At 42.8% G+C, this 19,346-nt stretch overlaps 1 protein-coding gene across 1 annotated transcript in view; it reads left to right on the top strand.

Annotated features, from left to right (window-relative positions):
* The first annotated feature begins 1,362 nt into the window (after positions 1 to 1,362).
* The window catches only part of CADPS2 (calcium dependent secretion activator 2), a 308,472-nt gene continuing 290,488 nt past the window's right edge, over positions 1,363 to 19,346 (top strand). Inside the window, exon 1 of the mRNA XM_065627091.1 lies at positions 1,363 to 1,754. Coding sequence (XP_065483163.1) covers positions 1,431 to 1,754 — 324 coding nt within the window. The 5' untranslated portion in view covers positions 1,363 to 1,430. The remainder of the gene's footprint in view (positions 1,755 to 19,346) is intronic.

Raw genomic sequence — 19,346 nt, forward strand, 5'->3', positions numbered from 1 at the left:
GCTGCTGCCTACAGCAGGAGTAATTTCACCTTCTGAAAGCTGGTTCACTCAGGAGATAACTGCCTGCTCTAAAGGTCCTTTCCTAAATCTCCTACAGGAGGACTGGGCACTTCGAAATATTGGTAATGGACTAGAGCCTTTCACCACTCCTACAGTGAGAACCCAGCTCATACACTGACAACTGGGTAGGCCTTCTGAGTTTGTTCAATTTCTGTTCAGGGCTTTGAAAACTTGCCACTGCTAATAAGCAGAGCCCCAGTTGCCACCTTTTAAAAGCAGCATACAGGGACACTGCCTTTCTGTGAGCCAGTCCATCCCTCCAGCCTTTGGCCTCCCGACCTCTAATCCTTCCCTGTTAAGTAGTTTCCACGTCCTCACTGGTACCAGCACCGCCATGCCTGGGCGTGTAGGAAGCAAGAAAAAGACTTGTTGATCCATGAAAAATCTGATGTGCCTTCCCTCCCCAGGGCTACCTGTCCACAGGGTCCTAATCAAACGCCAGAAATGTAGCTGACACATGGTGAAGTCTTTTTTATTTCATTTTAGAGAGTGATAGTGGTAGGTTTTCCTATGTTTCTCACAGTCTTAACTCTGAAGATAACCACGGTGAATATAAATGGGGCTGGATCTGCAGATAGTCTGGAACAACGATATCAGAGACGAGAGAACCACCTATTTGTGGCAGCAGACTCCCAACAGAGGTGTCCTGCGAGAGCAACGCGCACCTCAGCATCGGCTCACTCCCCATCTCAGAAAGGCACGGTTTCGGTGGCTTCTTTTTCTGGGGCCATTTGAGTTGCCTCTCATTTTTCCCCCACACTACATAGCAGAGGATGTCAGCGAGCTCGGGGTCGGCAGCGAGCCGAGCCGTACCGTGCCGAGCCGCACAGGGGGACTGCCCACCGCTCTGCCCTCCCCAGCCCGGCGTCCCCCATGTGTCTGAGCCGGCGAGCGAGCGACGGGCGCGTTTCCCACGGCCGGCGGGGTCCGAGCGGCGCGGCGCTGCTGAGCGGGCCAGGAGCTTTCCTGTCCAACAGCTGCCCTCGTCGCTGGGCGCAGGGCAGCCGAGCTGCCAAGCCGTGCCGTGCCGAACCCCGCCGTACCAAGCCCAGCCGAGCCGTGCCGGGGCAGGTGCAGCGCGGCCCCGCCCCGACCGGCCACCTGCGGGCCGCTGCTCCCCACCGGGGCGGGCGGAGGTGCCAGCCCAGCCCCGGCCCCGCCTCCGCCGGGAGCCGCTCGGAGCAATCCCCACGGCAACCCAGGCTCGACCCCCTTCCCAAACCCCGCCTCCCCTCCCCGCCCCTCCGCTCCCGCCCGGCGGCCGCCGCCGGTCGGAAACAGTCTGTGTGTAAACTCGACGTGTCCGGAAAGGTGCGCGCCGCTCCCCGCCTCGCTCCGCGCCCGGCCGCGGGGCGCGCCCGCCGAGCGCGATGCTGGACCCTTCCTCCAGCGAAGAAGAGTCCGATGAGCTGCTGGAAGAGGAGCGGCGGGACGCGCTGGTGGCGGCGGGAGGCGGCTCTCCGCGCTCGCTGCCGCCGCCGCCCCGGGACCCGCGGGGCAGGGAGGCCGGCGCGGCGCGGGCGGCCAGCCCCAGCCCCTCGGTGCTGAGCGAGGGCCGGGAGGAGCAGGAGCGCCTGCAGCGAGAGGAGCGGGAGAAGCGGCTCCGGCTGCAGCTCTACGTGTTCATTGCGAGGTGCATCGCGCACCCCTTCAACGCCAAGCAGCCCACGGACATGGCCCGCCGGCAGCAGAAGGTGAGCGCCCCCCCTCCCGCTCCAGCCCTGCCCCGCCGGTCCCGGCCCCGCCACCTGCGCTCGCCCCCGCGGGCCACCCCGCGCCCGCCGGCGGCAAGTGCCGCGCTCCGGCCCGCAACAGGTTGAGGCGCGCGGGGCAGGGCGGGGGGAGCCGCCGCCGCCCCCAGCGGCCCCGCAGGCGGTGTCAGAGCAAGGTGTTGGGAAGCTTCTCCAAACCAGCACGTTTACCTAGACATCCATCAGTCAGCAGGGGCGAAGTCTTTTAAGTTTTTAGAGCTGAGCTTAAAGTGGCCGTGAGAAGGAAATAGGAGCGCAAGGAGAGGGCGGCAGGGCCGGTTTGCAGTGGGAGAGGTATCGGTGTCGCGGCGTTGTGTGACCGATGGAGTTTCACCTTCCAGAGGTGCATCGTGCAAATCGTGTTCTGACTGTTCCCAACTCGAGCAAATTAACCTATAATAGAGGGGTGAACGAGAAAACTTTTTTTTTGTTTCTTTTTCATTAATTTTTAAGTGCAATCTCTCTGTATAGAGAAACAATTAACGTGTGTTTGTGATGAGAATGACCTTCTAGTGAATGAATGATTTCTTGTACATCAGAGACAAGCTCTTGAGAATTGGCAGGTATGTGGTAGGTATTTATGCTGTAAGAGTGCTTCTTCTCTGTTAGTTTTGAATAGGTAGAATACTTAAAGTTTTGAAACAAGGGGCTGCATTTCCAGATAAGCACTTAAAAGCTCAGTTCTTGAAATGTTTGGTCTAAAAAAATTGTATTTTTATTATTACTCTCAGATCTATAAAACAAACAAACCCAAATCCAAACAGAAAAATAAACGAACAAAAAACCTTCCACATTGCTTTCCAGAGGGAAAGAACTCAGTTCGACTTGGCTTTTTGTGGTTGTGGTACTTCCATATATCTAAGAGTTTGTAAAATCCCCTACCGAATGTTTTGGGGTGTCTGAATTATGCCTGCTATAGGTAATTTGTGCTTAGTGAATTCTCTGACAAGTTAACGTGGCGGTAATAATAAGATTATTTCTGGAAGAACGTTTTGTTTTTATTAAGTGTTAGGTATTTAAGCCACGAAGCCTGCATAAAGACATCTTGTAAGCAGGAAGTTAAAGAAAATCTGGCAAATTGAGAATTTTCACCATCCCAGTGAGGACTCCCCACTCCAAAACAGATTCATCATAGACATTATGTTTTGAAGGGACGTTTGGAGGTCATCTAACTGTGACCTCCCACTGGACGAAGCCAAAGCTGACCTGATGTAGCATTGATACTAGTCTAGGTTCAAGCAGGCGGCTCAAAAACCTCCAGAGGTGAGAACCCATAACCCATCTGTGTGACCTGCTCCAGTGCTGCATTGCTCTCTTCTTGATGAAATTTTCGTAATCACCTTCTAAGCTACAACTTGTGGCCATCAACTGCAGGAGATACTGAGCATTTAGAAGTTCTCACTGATTCAGTTGCTAAGTATAGGAACTGTGTTTTAAAAATAACTACAGTATTATTTTTATTAATAAGATACATGAAAAGAGATTGCTGATGTGCAGCAAATACAGAAATACAGCAGTTGTAGATTTAGCATATGAGCAATGAACAGATTGATTGACAGGATTGACTTGATACCTAAACTTAAATGTTAGATGAACTCTGATGTTTGTTTTAACTGCTATATGCAGAAAGAAATTTTCTGTCATCTTTAGGAATTTAGCTGCAGAACAAGGTTGATTTGTCTTTTGCTGGTCAGGAACTATTGTTTTTAAGTAAGAGATGACACAAAAAAATAATTCTTTCTGGGAGCTGCACTTCTCTCTAGAAGTAGTAAAATGCACATAAACATCCTTCCTCTTACTTGACAATTTGATATATTACCCAATGGATTACTGAATATAGGGTAGAAGAACTGGTCCTGAGTTTCGAGAGTTCGGGAAACCTGCTGTGATAGTTGAGGATTGCTGAGTGCCCTATGAAGGAGCCTGCTTTTGTGCTTTGATGTTTGCACTTCGTGCTGCACGGTTGCTCCATGTCAGCCTTAGGAATAAGAGTGCAACCACCTGTCTCACACTGTGTCCTGTAGTAAGACAGGTTTGGATGTGTGATAGCTGAACTCATATTCCATAGGGTAAAAGTCTGTCTTCTTTCCTGAATGAATTTTCTCACTGCCTGTCGTGGTTCAATCCAGCTGGCAACTAAGCACCACCCAGCCACTTGCTCACTGCTCCCACAGTGGGATGGAGAAGAGAACCACAAAAGTAAAAGTGAGAAAACTCGTGGGTTGAGATAAAGACATTTTAATAGGTAAAGCAAAAGCCATGCACGCAAGCAAAGCAAAACAAGGGATTCGTTCACTGCTTCCCATTGGCAGGCAGGTGTTCAGCCATCTCCAGGACAGCAGGGCTCCATCACATGTAATGGTAACTTGGGAAGACAAATACCATCACTCTGAACATCCCCTCTTCCTTCTTCTCCCAGCTTTATATGCTGAGCATGACATCACATGGTATGGAATGTCCCTGTGGTCAGTTGGGGTCAACCGTCCTGTCCCAGCTGTGTTACCTCCCAACTCCTTGTGCACCCCTTGCCTGCTCAATGGTGAGGTGGTGGGAGAAGCAGAAGAGACCTTGACTCTGTGTAAGCACTGCTCAGCAGTAACTAAAACATCTCTGTATTATCAACACTGTTTTCAGCACAGAGCCAAAACATAGCCCCCTACTAGCTACTGTGAAGAAAATTAACTCTGTCCCAGCCAAAACCAGCACATTGCCAAAATATGATACAGACGTGAACTGTCCCTTAATGTCTTGTGCTTTTGCTTCACATCTGACTTCTGTTATGCAGCCGTCTGTCTTTTGCAGGCTGGACTGAGATTCCCTACCTGTGTTATTTAACTGGAGCTGTTAACAACCGCATGCCCTCTCCATCATCAGTGATAAGTGATCCAAGCTATGGTTTCAAACCTACAATACACTGTGGTTCCAGCTCCCAGCCCAGTCTGCCTGACTCTCGTCGTATGCTCTTCGTAATGCTTTTGCACCAGCAGTCTTTCTAATAACCTAAGAATAGTATCCACCCTGCTTGAGAGCAGAAATAATTTGTTCTTTCTGCCAGTTCATTTGGCATATTGCTGAGCAAATATTGCAGAATGCAGTGTGCTTCTTTTTTAATGTGGAACATCCAGTAAGGGAATGAGATGGAATTCACATATCAAATATCCTCAATTGCATTGTAATATCAGTAAGGAAATGGTTTACAATATGGCTGGCTTCTTATGTTCTTGCTTCAGTATCAGATTAAAATGTTCTATACAGTATCTTGAAACATTCATACTTAATGGACTGAGTTATACTAATTAATGTAAAGAATTTTAAATGCCGGCAGTGTTTCACTCCTCTGTTGTCCTTTCTCATCCTTCTTTCTACTCACTAAGTAAAATTAGCTCGGCTCTATTATGATAGATAAGATTAATTAAAAAGAAAGAAAGCAAACTTAAAAAAAAAAAAGGGCTATCATAATTCACCAGAGTCCACCAACTCTGCTAAATTTTTAATGTCAAATTCAGTGTAAATTAGCCTAGACTTTTCAGAAACACATACTTTTATAATCTGGCTGTATTTATTTATTTATTTATTTTTAAAAAATCTATAGGATATGTAGTGGAAATACTCTTTTTTAACTGTTTAGAGTTAGTTGGTGAGTTCCTGTCATACCCTGTCTTACTTTGGTTATTGGTAGATTTGTGGTGGAGAAGGAAGAATAAGCTAATATTGGAGATGTGGAACAGAAGCATGGCCCGATTTTTTTTTGAGGTGGGGTGCCAGATCCTGATGGAGTTAGCTCGTTCTACAGAGTAGAACTAGTATGTACTTAGTTACATATTTTCAATAGAAATTTATAGACATTTGGTCATGTGTTTTCCAAACTTTTAGAGAAGTGTTGATGTATCCATGCATTACATGTCATGCCTTTATCAAGCAAGGTTTGTCTGTCCCTGGTTTAAAGAGACTGTCACTTTTTTGTAGTTGCCTTTTTTTTTTTTCCCAAGCAAATCTGGAACTATTTCAGCCACTTTCTTTTCTGCCTCTCCGCTCCTCTTCCTTTCTAGTCAAGCAAAAGTCAAGAACAGACCAGTTAGCTAATCCCATTCCTATTCCTTCTTCTGTCCCATCCCAGCCAAACTGAATCTCAAACCACTAGATTGAATTTGTCCTCAGAATGGGATTTAGGCGGTGAAAAGAAATGCATTCCTAGTGTGTCTGTTTTCCGTGAAGGGAGAGTAGTGTATGTGAACATACACAGAATCAGTGATTAGGTGATGACCCTGGTAACTGTGGTTTATACTAATCAGTTGTACACTTGTACATACATACTGGGTTTTACTCAGGGAGTGTGTGCCAAAGGCGGGTTCTGTATTTGGGAGGTGAATCAGAGTGCAAGTTCCTGAGGAAGGAAGAGACAGAGAAGTGCTACAAGTAACTAACAAAAAAGGTGTTCTTCCTGTGTTTTTCTTCCTCAATGTTTTAAAATTTACTCTAGTAATCAAGTGGTCATACAGTAGAAATTCAAGACTGGGGAGAAGTTAACACTTGTATGCTAAATGAGATTTCCTAAGGCATGAAAGGCTGAGTACGTCAAAGCCGATAATTCAAGTCTTGCTTTCACAGGTGATAAGGAACAGAAGTGATTGAGCTGTCTGTTTAGAAGTTCATAATACTCGAAAGTAAGAGTGGTACTATTCAGCAATTTATTTTCACCTGAACTCCTTGAGTTTATTCTTTCCTATTTCTTGGACTTCACCTCTAAAGGAGACGTTTGTAATGATACATGTAACTTTATCAGGAAAACTTTGGTTACAGGGATAGACTTCATTCTCTGGATCACCGTTTTATTCTTAATATCTTTATTTCTCCTGCCTCAAGCCCCACTTTTGAGCTGGTGATGTGTGTCTACTCATTGATTGACTGAGCATGTTCTGGGAAAGAAAAATTGTCTCTTGGCTTCTGAGCCTCCTTCATAAGATGCTTTTTTCCTCAGTGCTATTATAGCAAGGAGAGTACATCAAAAGCCATTCTTGCCGGAAACTCTAGACACATTTCAGAGGAACTATGAAACTTGGCCGTCTGGTCAAAATTCTACTAAAGAGCTTTCTAAGAAGATGCCTTCATTTGTATCGTCGATGTTTCCTTTACAAATTTCAAATTTTTTGTGAAGTGCTTCAGAAAGTCATTTTAAATCAACTTTATTTGCCTCTTTGTTTTTCCCCATCACAAACACCTTAATAACCCCTTGTCATGATGCTGTAAGGCATTTGAATTTTGTTGTAGTCAAGTTAGTACAGAGTATTTTGGTAAATCCTGTCAAAGCCGATTAAGATGCTGGCCTACACAGCTCTGTACATATTGAGACAAGATAACTGGCAAACAGACCTTTTTACCACAGTCAGAACTTGCTCTGGGGAAGAAGTTGTTCTTGTCTGAAGTAGGAGAGTCGCTCACAATGGGTAATTGAGCCAGCCATGGCTGAAAAAATACTGGAGGGTGATGAGAGCAGAACCTTCTAGTTACCAATGCCATTTTAGAAATGACAATCCATCAGAGTTTTGTTTTTATCTTCAACTGTTCTGCTGCCTTGCCAGCTCAGCATTGATTGTTGTGGCTTGGCCAAAAGCTGGGCAACGTGCTGGGAAAATGAGGCTTTGGCAGTTTAATGAAGCGGACATGTAGGGACAGTGGAAAAATTCATCATTCCCTTCTTTTGCGTGCTTGTTTTGCCTATTTTACCCAAACCTGTGTTTGAAATGTAATTATTTTTTAATATTATTTGAGGGGACAATTTTGAATTTTTTCTGAAAGAGTGACCTCAGGTTGTTTATTTCTTTCTGTCACCCACGCTGTTTGACAAGTGTGTTAACTGCGTTGGCTAATCCTCCATTTACAGGGCTTGAGGAAGACCACTGATTAGTTTTTCTACAAGGGAGCTGAAAGGAAGGGAGTTTGAAGGATCAGTTGACTGTTGCCATCTCTGCAGGAATGGTACAGGGGCTGGCTGGGCTGCCTTGCATGTCTCACTCTTTGCAGGCAGTTGTTACTCTCACATTGTATTTTGTGTACCTGAACTGTTGGTAATTGGTGACAGTGAAGCAGAAATACCAGATCAGCTCATCTCATCCTTATAACTTTCTCTGACATCATCTGAGAAACATATTCATTGCTGCCATGGAAGAACAAGCTGGTGAAAATATTCTTTTGCCCTCTGAACCGTACTCCTTTCCCTGTATCTGGAGAGGAGCAATATATAAAAATATTCATTACCATGTATAATCTTTAACTGTAGAATATTGCCAGAGCAGAAAATACCTAGTGATTGCTAGCTGAGTATTCACTGAATGATTTCTATCAAAGCAAATTTACCATTTCCCCCATGCATACCTGTTGTCACCGGTTCATGTTTGTGGACACTACTAACCAATCACTCTCCATTAGCATGCTGCTTATGGACTTGTTTTCTCTCTTTCTGGCTTTGTACCATTTCCTTTTAATATTGGTGAATATCATCCTGAAGTTGCTTTTGGTATATATTGTTTTACTTTTTTAATGTACATCTGTATTTGTGTTCTACTTTTCTGTTATCCTTGTTTCTTTTTTGTGTGCAGATGTCTCCTACTTTGCCAGTTTAACACATCCCTCTCTCCTGCTGCTTCCCTTTTATTTGTATGCTTGCTAGAGCTGGAAAGCTAATAGCTCAGGGACAAAACTTGCTTCCCATTTATCAACCCAAGAGGTGTCTGTGGGGGAAGGCGAGATGACACATCTTCTCCTAGGAAAGTGCTTGGATCTCCTCTGCTGATTGACGGATGTGTATTGGGGTGCTAGTCTTCGTGCCTTGACTCTCGTCCTATATTGAGTTGTACTGAGCCCCAGTTAGTATATTACTCTGTCAGCCTTTGATGTTTTTGAACTTTTTAATCTTTAAGTCTCCTTTCATATATATGTATATGTGTGTGTATATATATATATATATATGTATTTTGGCGCAGTGGCTGCAAAGATGCCTCCTATATTTCTTTCCAACTTACTCCTCTTGCAGCCTGCTGATGGCTGTGGCATGTGCAGGTCTGGTGCTCAAACCTCTCCTTGGTTTCCAGCTGTTGCCGTTCAGGAGGGCAGGCAGGGAGAGGAACAGCATGTGCTGAACTCCTGCTCTCTTTGCCTAGTGCCTGTCTCCAGTGCCCACTTCTGCCTAGAAGTGCTGGCACCAAATTGAAATCAGCCCAGTTCTGGTGCGGCGCAGCTGATTCCCACAGGTTTCGGAATAGCAGCTGTGAAAAGGCAGTTTTCAGTTTGTTGCTGTGTGGGGGAAACTCTGAGCAGCAGGAGAGACAGAGTGTTTGCATGTGGGTACCAGGCTGTATCAGCTTAGGTTTGCGTTTTGAAGGTTATTTTCACAACCATAAGTGTTGAAGGCTTTTCATTTTTTTGTTTAAAATTCTCTAGAAGTTGATGGTACTTGCCCAAAAGAATTTATTTCTGGTTTTATTTATTTTGCAGCGAGGAGATAAAGCATATGCTTCTTTTCAAGCGTGATTACTTGTATGCATAAGTTTAAGAATGTTCTTGAGTGTTTTTCCTGTCAGGAAGAGGAAAAGCATTAATTAACAGCATTGTGAAGAATGAACAGAACAACAGTGAGTACTTCTTTAACTACATGACCTGGTGAAGAAAAATTAGAAGAAAAGAATGTGGTCGTACAAGAATTTTTCTCCAGTTTCCATTTTTCTCTCACGCATTAATTATTCAGTTATGTTCAATTGTATTGGCTGTGGGGTTTTGGAAATAGAGGCCGGCAGCTTCTGTTTAATGAGAGTGCCGGAGGGATAGTTTGAGTGATAGTGTAGACATACAAAAAAAAATCTGTAGGATAGTGCTTTGAGTAGACCTGTTTGGGCCACAGACAGATGTTGAAGATCAACAGATGTTGAAGAAAGGGCAAAGCTCAGATAGTGTAAAAATGAGATCTCCAAAGAGATGATGCACATCTACAAAGATCAGGGGAGAAATGGAAATCAGTGATGGAGAGTTTCATGGACTGAGTTGAAGGTATTGAGAAAGTACATGGAACTGAATTAATTTTGGAGTAGAGGAACTGCTCAGCAAGGACAATGACAAAGGTAAGAGGCATACATTTGTAGCAGAGAAATCCACTGGTCGTGAGAGTTATGCTTTTCAGTATGAAACTGAAATGAAGGAGGGATATCTTGGGGATAAGAGTTTGCAAGAAATACATTTTGCTAGGAGAAAGAGATAAGGATTAAGCTGGAAAAAAGTGAATAGTCTCAATATCCATGTCAGTGTAATACAGAATAGCACAGGCAAAAGAGCTAGTGAGAAACTTGGTCCTCAGAAGTTGGAGTCCATGAAAATCGGAGTGGTAGGTTATAGTGCATTGGAGAAAACAGTGTTTTCATGGTCCCAGCTTGTTTTCTGCAGAAGGTTGCAGTTGGTTTATGTGTTTATACGTTTTTCTTATGGTGAATTCGTGAGTTTTCTTAAAAAAAAAAAAAATCCACCTCTAGGCAGTCTGCGCCAAATATTTATCTTGCTGGTAAGCATCCCTAGTTTGAGCCTATTGCTTATACGTTCCTTCATTTATTTCTAAATTATATATTCTGAGGCCTTGTAGCAAGGTACTGGTATCTGTTTCTTGTTCAAAAGCGTTCTACGAATGTTTCACCATTCCAACTGTTTAATACATCAAATATGCATTAGTGTTAAAATATTAATATTGGCCAGTCTTTTTTTTTTAATCTCCTTATGGATGGAGCGTAAGCAAAGAAAATAAATAAAGAAGTGGTTGTATGGTATAGATCTGATATTTATTCATCTTAACAATCAGTTCCCCTCTGACTCTTCCTTCCTACAGTGTCATTAATGGTAGAGGATTTTTCAGTCTCTTACCAGTGGGGATTAAAGAACAACAAATAGTATTATTTGGAGATGGAAGTTAACAAGCTCCATTAGAATTTTTTTTCTAGTAATCTTAAACTTGCAGAGCTGGAGTATTTGCCTCAATGGACATTTAGATTCAGCTTGTAGTGACTTAACACCGTATGCAAGATACGTGGTTACGAGAATGATGTGCTACGAACAGTGGAGGTACTGAGCATGCTAGTATGTGGTTATAAAGTAATTAGAAGCATTTTAGTTCAAATCATAGAATATTTTGGGTTGGAAGGGACCTTCAAAGCTCATCTAGTCCAACCCCCCTGCAATGAGCAGGGACACATTCAACCAGATCAGGTTGCTCAGAGCTCCATCCAGCCTGGCCTTGAATGTTTCCAGGGATGGGGCATCTACCACCTCTCTGGGCAACCTGGGCCAGTGTTTTACCACCCTAACTGTAAAAAAATTTCTTCCTCATGTCTAGCCTGAATCTCCCCTCCTTTAGTTTAAAACCATTACCCCTTGTGCTGTTGTAACATGCCCTTCTAAAAAGTTTATTCCCATCCTTCTTATAGGCCCCTTTTAAGTACTGCAAGGCAGCAATAAGGTCTCCCTGGAGCCTTCTCTTCTCCAGGCTGAACAACCCCGACTCTCTCAGCCTGTCCTCACAGGAGACATGTTCCATCCCTCTCATCATCTTGGTGACCTCCTCTGGCCCCTCTCCAACAGGTCCATGTCTGTGGTGTACCGAGGGCCCCAGAGCTGGACGCAGGACTGCAGGTGGGGTCTCACCAGAGCAGAGTGAAGGGGCAGAATCACCTCCCTTGATCTGCTGACCACGCTCCTTTTGATGCAGCCCTAGATATGATTTGCCTTCTGGGCTCCAAATGCACGTTGCTGGCTCATGTCCAGTCTTTCATACACCAGTACCCCCAAGTCCTTCTCCACAGAGCTGCTCTCAATCGCTTCATCCCCCAGCCTGTATTGATACCGGGGGTTACCCTGGCCCAGGGGCAGGACTTTGCTCTTGGCCATTTTGAACCTCGTGAGGTTTGCGTGGGCCTACTTCTTGAGCTTGTCCATATTCTGTGATACAAACTCTGTCCATCTCATTTATATGGTTTTGGGTTCTTTTCAGCATGCTTTGGCTCCCAAATTCAGTTACTTTAGAAGCATCACTTAAGATTTTGAAGGCCAACTTTTACAGTTGTCTTTTACTATCATCAAATTTTTAGGTATGCTTACTTAATGCTTCCAGGCCTTTTACTGTGATAAGAAATGTTAGAAAATGACTAGCTAAGTTTTGTGCATATAAGCCTCTGTTTTACCAAGTAATCTGAGAACTATGAGATCTGGCAGCTCGTGGATATATTTTGCTCATGTGTTGCTGAAAAAGAAATAAATTCTGAATGTCATTTTTAACCATGTAATCTAAAGGTGATCTGTTGATCAGCAGATGAGTCACCCACTAGTATCAGAGCATGTGCGTATTTTTTCATGGCTTTCACTCGAACACCCCGTCTGTAGGATGGTTAGTACTTTATGGGACTGCTGTTACAGTGAGATTGAGAGTCATTTGCCCCCTCTTTGCCCTCACCTCCCACAGGCCAAGATGGGGAATTTTGAAGACCTCTTCACTTTCTAAATCGCGAGGAAGGACCGGGCTACGCTGTGAACAGGGCTAGGTATTATCGGTGGTCGTTGCTTGGCTCTTCCTCAAAGCTGCATTGCAGCAACTGGATTACATCAGTCTTTCTGCTACTTTAAATACAACTTTCTGCCTGTGGATGAAAAGCATCATGTGAGAATGAGAAGTATTATTTATTTAAAATGGCAACAAAATTACTCAGATTTCCACTAAACCTCTAGCTGTTTTATGTGTTCTGGATATTTAAACTCCAATAGATTATTAACACATTAATTTGCTAACTACAGTTGTTAGTATGAACTCGGTCTGGAATGGGCTTCAAGAGGTCACAGAGGTGTGATAAAATCAGTAAACTGGCTAAAGCTTCCATACTTGACCCTCTTGCTGTATTACAAGCTGTATCTTTTACAAGTGCACTTAATTATGCAGAGCAGCACACAAGGGAAGGAGTCTGTACAGACTGGCAGAGTTCTTCCCATAGTATAAAAATCTATTTCTAAGCCTGACTGCAGTGTTTTGCTAAGCTGTGCCTGATGGTGTTGGGTTGATGTGCTGTGGTCATGGCTACTGTCCAGTAGCTGCAGAAGCATGATCTGCTGAGATAATTGAGACACTTCAAAAGTAAGGCCATCCCCAAAGGTAACACACTTAATCACAGACAACATCAGCATCTGCACCACCCATTTAGCCTAGCTCAGGAGTGTGCTTCAAAGTCACCCTCCTTGTCCCCCTGCAGAGTTCTGGTTTGGACCGTGTGAAGGTGACTGTGTCTGGGCAAAGCTGAACCAGAAGGTGCATTCTGGGAGCACCTCAAGTCTGTGCAACCGGACTGAGGTAAAGCCTCCTGAAATGGGTGTCAGATCCTCAGCATGACCTGCTTCGCTGTGCAGATGCACTTTTCTGGTGTCATGCTGCTTGCCAGTGTAGACGTGACTTCAGAGAGAGTTGGAGAGATTTAAAATACAGCAACTAACACAGGGTCAAGAAAGAGAGATGGAACCTAAATGAAATAAATAGCTCAATAGGGCAGTCTCCTTTCTGAGCTGGTAAAGCAGGACAGAATATGCAATGCAAACAGAAAAACAGCTGAAGTAACAAAGTAATCGAGTCTTGCTATGTCTGAAGTTAATTAGGGGCAACAAACTGCCCCTAATTACTAAAAGTGTGGGATCCTCAGCAAAGCTGCCTGGGATACTAATTAAAAGAACTGTTTATAAGAAATAGAATGCATAATTAATGACTGAGAAATCATTTGCAAGAGTATCTTCAGACAGCAAGTAAAGTGCCCTTGGAAAATATTGTGACACCCCGAGCCATCCACTGAATCTAATCCCGCAGATAGACCTGGACTGATTTGCAAGAGGTCACTGTGCTTATACTTTCTAGTGCTGAGGTAGGGATTAATGGAGGCAGAATGACAGGTAGAATAGGAATACTATTTTCATTTTAATGCCAAATGCTCTCTTCATTTTTTTCTTAAGGTATGACTTCAGTAGGCCTTGCTTATGAAATATGCTGACATACTGTATTTTGTTTACATAGTTGTCTAGTCTGCTGCTCAATCAGTTGAATGGGGTCATTAATGCTTAGAGGGCCTTTGGCAGCATCCCCTCTGTGTTGATCTGTAGCATGTGTTCTATGTGTGGCAACTGTTGGCTGTCAAGTGTATGTGCCACCAAATGGACTGTGACTTCTCTTTTCTAGGTTCTTGAAAAAACAGCAATCTGAAAATTATGTCTGACAGAACAAAACTAGAAAGTTTAAAGATTTATCTTCCTTGCAAAACAAAAATCTAGTCTGATTAATGATTTTTTTTTTTTTTTTTTTAATCCCATGTAGTTCTTTAAAAGGGGTAATAATGGGTCAAGTTTTATTCAGGCCCCTGTTTGGGTGTTGGGCACTCCTTCATTTATAATTGGGCACTCCTTCATTTATAAACTCAAAATGTTTTAAATAGCCCTGATCCTCAGTTACTTTGACATGTTTACAGAAACTTACATGTGGAATAATACATCTACAAATGCCTGGAAGCATCGGACCCTAGGTATAATTTCCTTTGCTGCTTCTAAGTATCTGCCAGGGGCTGAGGTGGGAGGCTGGAGATTCCCCAAAGTGCTGGGGTGTGCGTGGAGGCAGCCAGGAGGGACATGGGTGCCTTTAAATAATTAGGCTGTGAGACCAACCGGCTGCCATGTGATGTCCCTCCAAACAGGTGTTAGATTTAATTCTTGCCGATCAAGCTGTGATCATTCTAGCGAGCCCCCTTTTACATGGGGATTCATGTTCACAGAGGGGGCAGACCCAGAACTGAAATATCCATATCCTCCATAGTGTCATGTACTTGTTCTGGGCTTCAATAAATTGATCAGTATCTCTTTGGTCCTGTGAGGTTGTGCCTTGTAACTCTGAATGGATTTGTATACTGGAAAAGGGGAAACAATCAACTCCTGTACGCCTGAAGTGCCACTGACCGAGGCAGGGGGTCCTGCTGCTGGGGCTGAGTCCTCAATTCCCATTGCACCGTGGGTCTGCCAAATGCCCTATGGGACGTGGAAAATGCGGATCTGTAGGGTTATATGTAAAAGGAGGGAGAGAGTGTCTGTGTGGATAATGTGAAAAATACGCGTATGTATGGTTATATAGAAAAGGGAGAAAGTGAGTGCATGTGTATGCATGAAAGGGGCAGAGAAAAAAGCTCTAGGTACTGATATGAGGGGAGTAGAATGAGTGCTCCATAGCATGTTATGTTCTAATTTGTTTTAAAGGGATAACGTATTGAATGTAATATACTGAATACAAGTCATGTAATACCACTTTTTCAGAAACATCTTTTTCTGTTTGTTGTTATAGAAAATGTAAATTGCCATTTACAAATAAAAACAACAAAACCAACACCTGAGATCTGTATTTCTACCTTGACTCAGTTTGGTAGTTACTTCATGTAAAAAGAAACTCCTAAACTTCATGATAATGAAGCAAAGATGTTCCTATGGCTTCTGTTAACAGTAGAGGGTTTTTTAAATTAATATTGAGCTTTCAGAATTGATCTGATTCCTTAGTGCTAGCTCAGAGTGTGCCCTATTGAATACAGTGTGCTGAATTTCTACGTTTCTCTTTCTGCTCTTTAAGTCTTACAGGCGTAAGAATTAAATATCTGATTCGTTTTGAGGATGAATTTATACTTTGGCTGCAGAAAGTTGCTCTGGATTGAAACATAGCATATGTGTTCTCAGTGTGAAGGATAATTTATTTTCCTAATTTGATTCCATTTGTATTTTTTTGCCTACAGTGGAAAAATAATTAGTTCCAACAGGAAAAAAACAAAAAAACAAATCCTGTCCTGATTGTGTGGTTAAAAAAAAAAAAATAAAACAAAAAAAATCCTTACCCCCCTGCACTGCATAACTGTGCAGATAGCTCTTACATTTTTCTCACTCTGACTTGAGTGAGACTACAGAGCAGCTAGCCCAGCTGTCATAGGCCACTCTTTGGGGAAAAGAGAAGTTGGCCCATTTTGTTTTTAATAGTGATGTGGTTAGAGTGGAACAGCTTTTTCGTATCAGTGATCAGAATCACGCTGCCTCAGTGCTAATAAGACAAATGGGGTAATGCCTACTGATTATAATAGTTGGAGTGATATATGTAGACTGAGAGACTGAATGAAGAGGTGTGAGATGTTGAAGCTCTGAGCAATACAGACGGCCAGTGATGCAAATCCATTTCAATCTATAATGCTGGAGAGCCTTGAAAATGGGCAGAATTGCATAATAACATCAGAAGAAGATAGGTAGCCTCTAACCTTTTCTTTCAAAAAGGGTGAAGGATTCAGAGTGAGAAACTAGATTGTATTATCAATGGACTGAACCCATCCTTGGACAGTATGTGCATTTGTGTGTTTAAGGCAGGTGTCAGGTAATATTTATTCACTACAGCCATTTATATGAATAAGTAAAAAAAGAGAGTACTATCAAAATTGTCTCAAAATTATTTTAAGCGGCTTGCTAATTTTAAGCATAATAAAACATTGAAATAATTTAATTGTTTTTCTGTAACAAGTAAATACATTTGTGCAAGCAGTGCAGAAGAGTGAGAAAGATCAGAATGGACTAAACTAATACAGTTTTAAAGAAGGGATGATATTTAATGCAGGAGATTTTTTTTAAAGAGGAATTATAAACTTGTGGATGCTTTGAGATAGGCAGAGTTAGAGACACCATTTCTGACGCAGTAGCTTCTAAGCAGTTTTATGTCTGTGTTTGCAAATTTTGTGCGTACAACTTAGTGCAACAAAGTAAGGGCTTCTTCTGAAAGGTGGCACAAATATGGTATCTGTAGGTTTCCCCTCAATAGTTTTCATGTCCAAACGTGTATTTTATCTACCTTCCAGTTCAGAATATTCTTTTGGAATCAAAGAGTAGTACGAGGGAGTAACACCTTCATTGCCAAACAGCTCTGATACCATATTTGTGCCTTTAGTGATACCTGTTTGTTAAATGCTTTGCTTTTGACAGAACATGTAGTAAGCTAGGCTAACAAAACTGTTGTGCCTCAGGTGTACCTAATGAGCACCCTGATATATATCACGGCTGAATGAAATTATTGCTTTGTTGTGGGACGGAAAGCTTATTTTGCCAGATTATTGCAAAACAGATGAATGTCTTAAACACAGGAACAAATTACTTTATATTGTACTTTTACACCAAATGGGAAGGGACCTCCTGGGTTGACACAGTCTTGTGTGCAGAAAAGAGACCTGTTATCTCTTATATAAACAGGTAAAACTTCAGTTAGTAGGCATCCCCACTGTTTTTCATTACTCTAATAGTTGTGAGACTTCTGTTTCCTGACTGAATGCATTTGCAGTTTGTTTTATACCCACTTGCAGTTCTGTCAACTTCAGTTAAAATAACAGCTTTTCCTTCCTGAAGGATTTAATAGAGGATGGTGTCTTGTTCTGGTATACAAAACAATCCAGGCTCTGAACCATCCCTCAGGCCATAGTCTGTCTCCTTCTTTGATTATCCTAATGGCCTCTCTCTGTATGTTTTGCAGCTGGAATTAATGCACCCTCCTTCTCGTGTTGCCTTTCACATTAGCACAGTGCCTGGGGCGCACGGAGGCATCTGAGCTCTCAGCTCACAGCAGCCAAGGAGACTGAAAATCTTGCAGAAGTTCTTGTGAGTCCTGACCTGAAGGGTGGGATGCTGTATTTCACCCTGTTTCTGTTACGGCAGCTCCCATGCTGGCTGTGTTTCCAGTATGGTTTTCTTATCCTCTCTGTGTGCTACTGCATCCCAACCTGGAATTTCAACATCAGTCTTCAGAATCAGAAGATTACAATGTCATGTTCCTGTTCTCTCTGTCATAACAAGTGTGGAAATATTGCATTTATGTTTAATTTGCAGGTACAGCCCTCCAGAACTTTGCAGCTATGTTTCCAGAAGGCTGCTATTTCTCCTTTAACACTTAACCTCACGTTTTTATGGATTTTTTTTTTTTCCCCTTTTGTGGCAGTATCTCAGCTGCTTAACTGTTGTCTAGATAAGATCTACAGCATTATTTTAGCCAGAAAGCAAGGATAAAAAGCAAATGGATTACTAGATTTTATCATCTTATAAATAATTCTGGCAAATCTGTGACTTTGTGTGACTGATCCTTCCTGTTTTGGGTCAGACATTGCCTTGTTGCTCTGATTCTAACCTTAGTGTTCTATGCTTCTCCTGAGGAGTCTGTGTTCCTCTGAATGTAGAGACCAGCTGCCCTCCTTTGGGAAGGAGATTTCTTTGGATGATGCTGGACAACCTTCATACTCTTCTAAAGAACTTTCATGCTGCCTCATTCAGGTCTCTCAACTCTTCAGTAGATGACTGAACTGGCAAACTCCTCTTAATTCCTCGACCTAGAGAATAAATTATCACTTCTCAGTTTCCAGGCTAAAAAGATCTTTCTGACAAAATACAAACTGCTGAGACTGGATTTGTTGTTCAATAACCATGCATATCGGCAAGCTCTCAAAAATAATTAAGTGCCGCAGTAATAAAGAACAAAGCGCGCTCAGTGGCACAATTCATATGCATTCGGTTGCATTGCTGTGTGCCTTCCTTTTAATTTGTTTTTAGCTCAACTGCTATCAAAAGTCCTGAGTTTCAGGTTGTCCAATAAGCTTCTAAAAAGGCTGTCCCTGGCATTCTGCCCTGGCCACGTTTGGCACACTGTAGAGCAGAGTTTAACAAACATCTGTTAGGTCAAGTTTTTTGTTGACCATGGGAGGTTAAATGGTCAGCACATGCTGATTTCTCTACAGAAAGTCACTAGACTTGTGAAATTTTGCTGTACTTTTGCATATGGCTTGAATGCTCATAGCAGATAACATATATAATAGTGCAGTTGTGCTGCAGCATTTGGACTTAATTCACCCTTCCAAAATATTATCCAGCATACTTGAGCCTATGTTTTTGTTTTCAAACCCACTGACATGTATATACATTTGTTTTCTGTGCAAAAAAAGGCATAGATTTGTGCTTCCTTCCTTTGACACCACAACTTTGTGGTTGAGTAGAGCACAACAATATGTGACTTCTGGGTCTACCTCATCTTTTATCCTGCCTGTAGTGCTATAATTCAGGCATCTACCAACACTGAAAGGTTGCAAGGAGCCTTGATCTGTCTATCTTACTCCTACTCACCACTTCTAAGTAATTATAATTTTTGGAAAAGCTGGTACAAAGAAGGTCAGTCATTATTTTTGTGTTTCTTGGGAACAGTGCTCGTACTTATGCGAGAGACCGAGTTAATTACTTGGAAACTCAGGTTCTTGTTCCTGTGAGGCTTACATGCACAAAGTTTAGCAAACCTCATTTACCAGAACTCTCTTCCACCTCCCACACTCCTCAACTATACTGGATTTTACAGAACAACATGTGTGTCTTTTCTTTTGGTTCAGGAGTGTGTTGTCTGGTCCTTTGCACCAGAGGGAAGAAAAGCTTTAGAAAGTGGAAAAGAGG

This window comes from Caloenas nicobarica, chromosome 1 (genome assembly GCF_036013445.1).
Source record: "Caloenas nicobarica isolate bCalNic1 chromosome 1, bCalNic1.hap1, whole genome shotgun sequence".
Taxonomy (NCBI): Eukaryota; Metazoa; Chordata; class Aves; order Columbiformes; family Columbidae; genus Caloenas; species Caloenas nicobarica.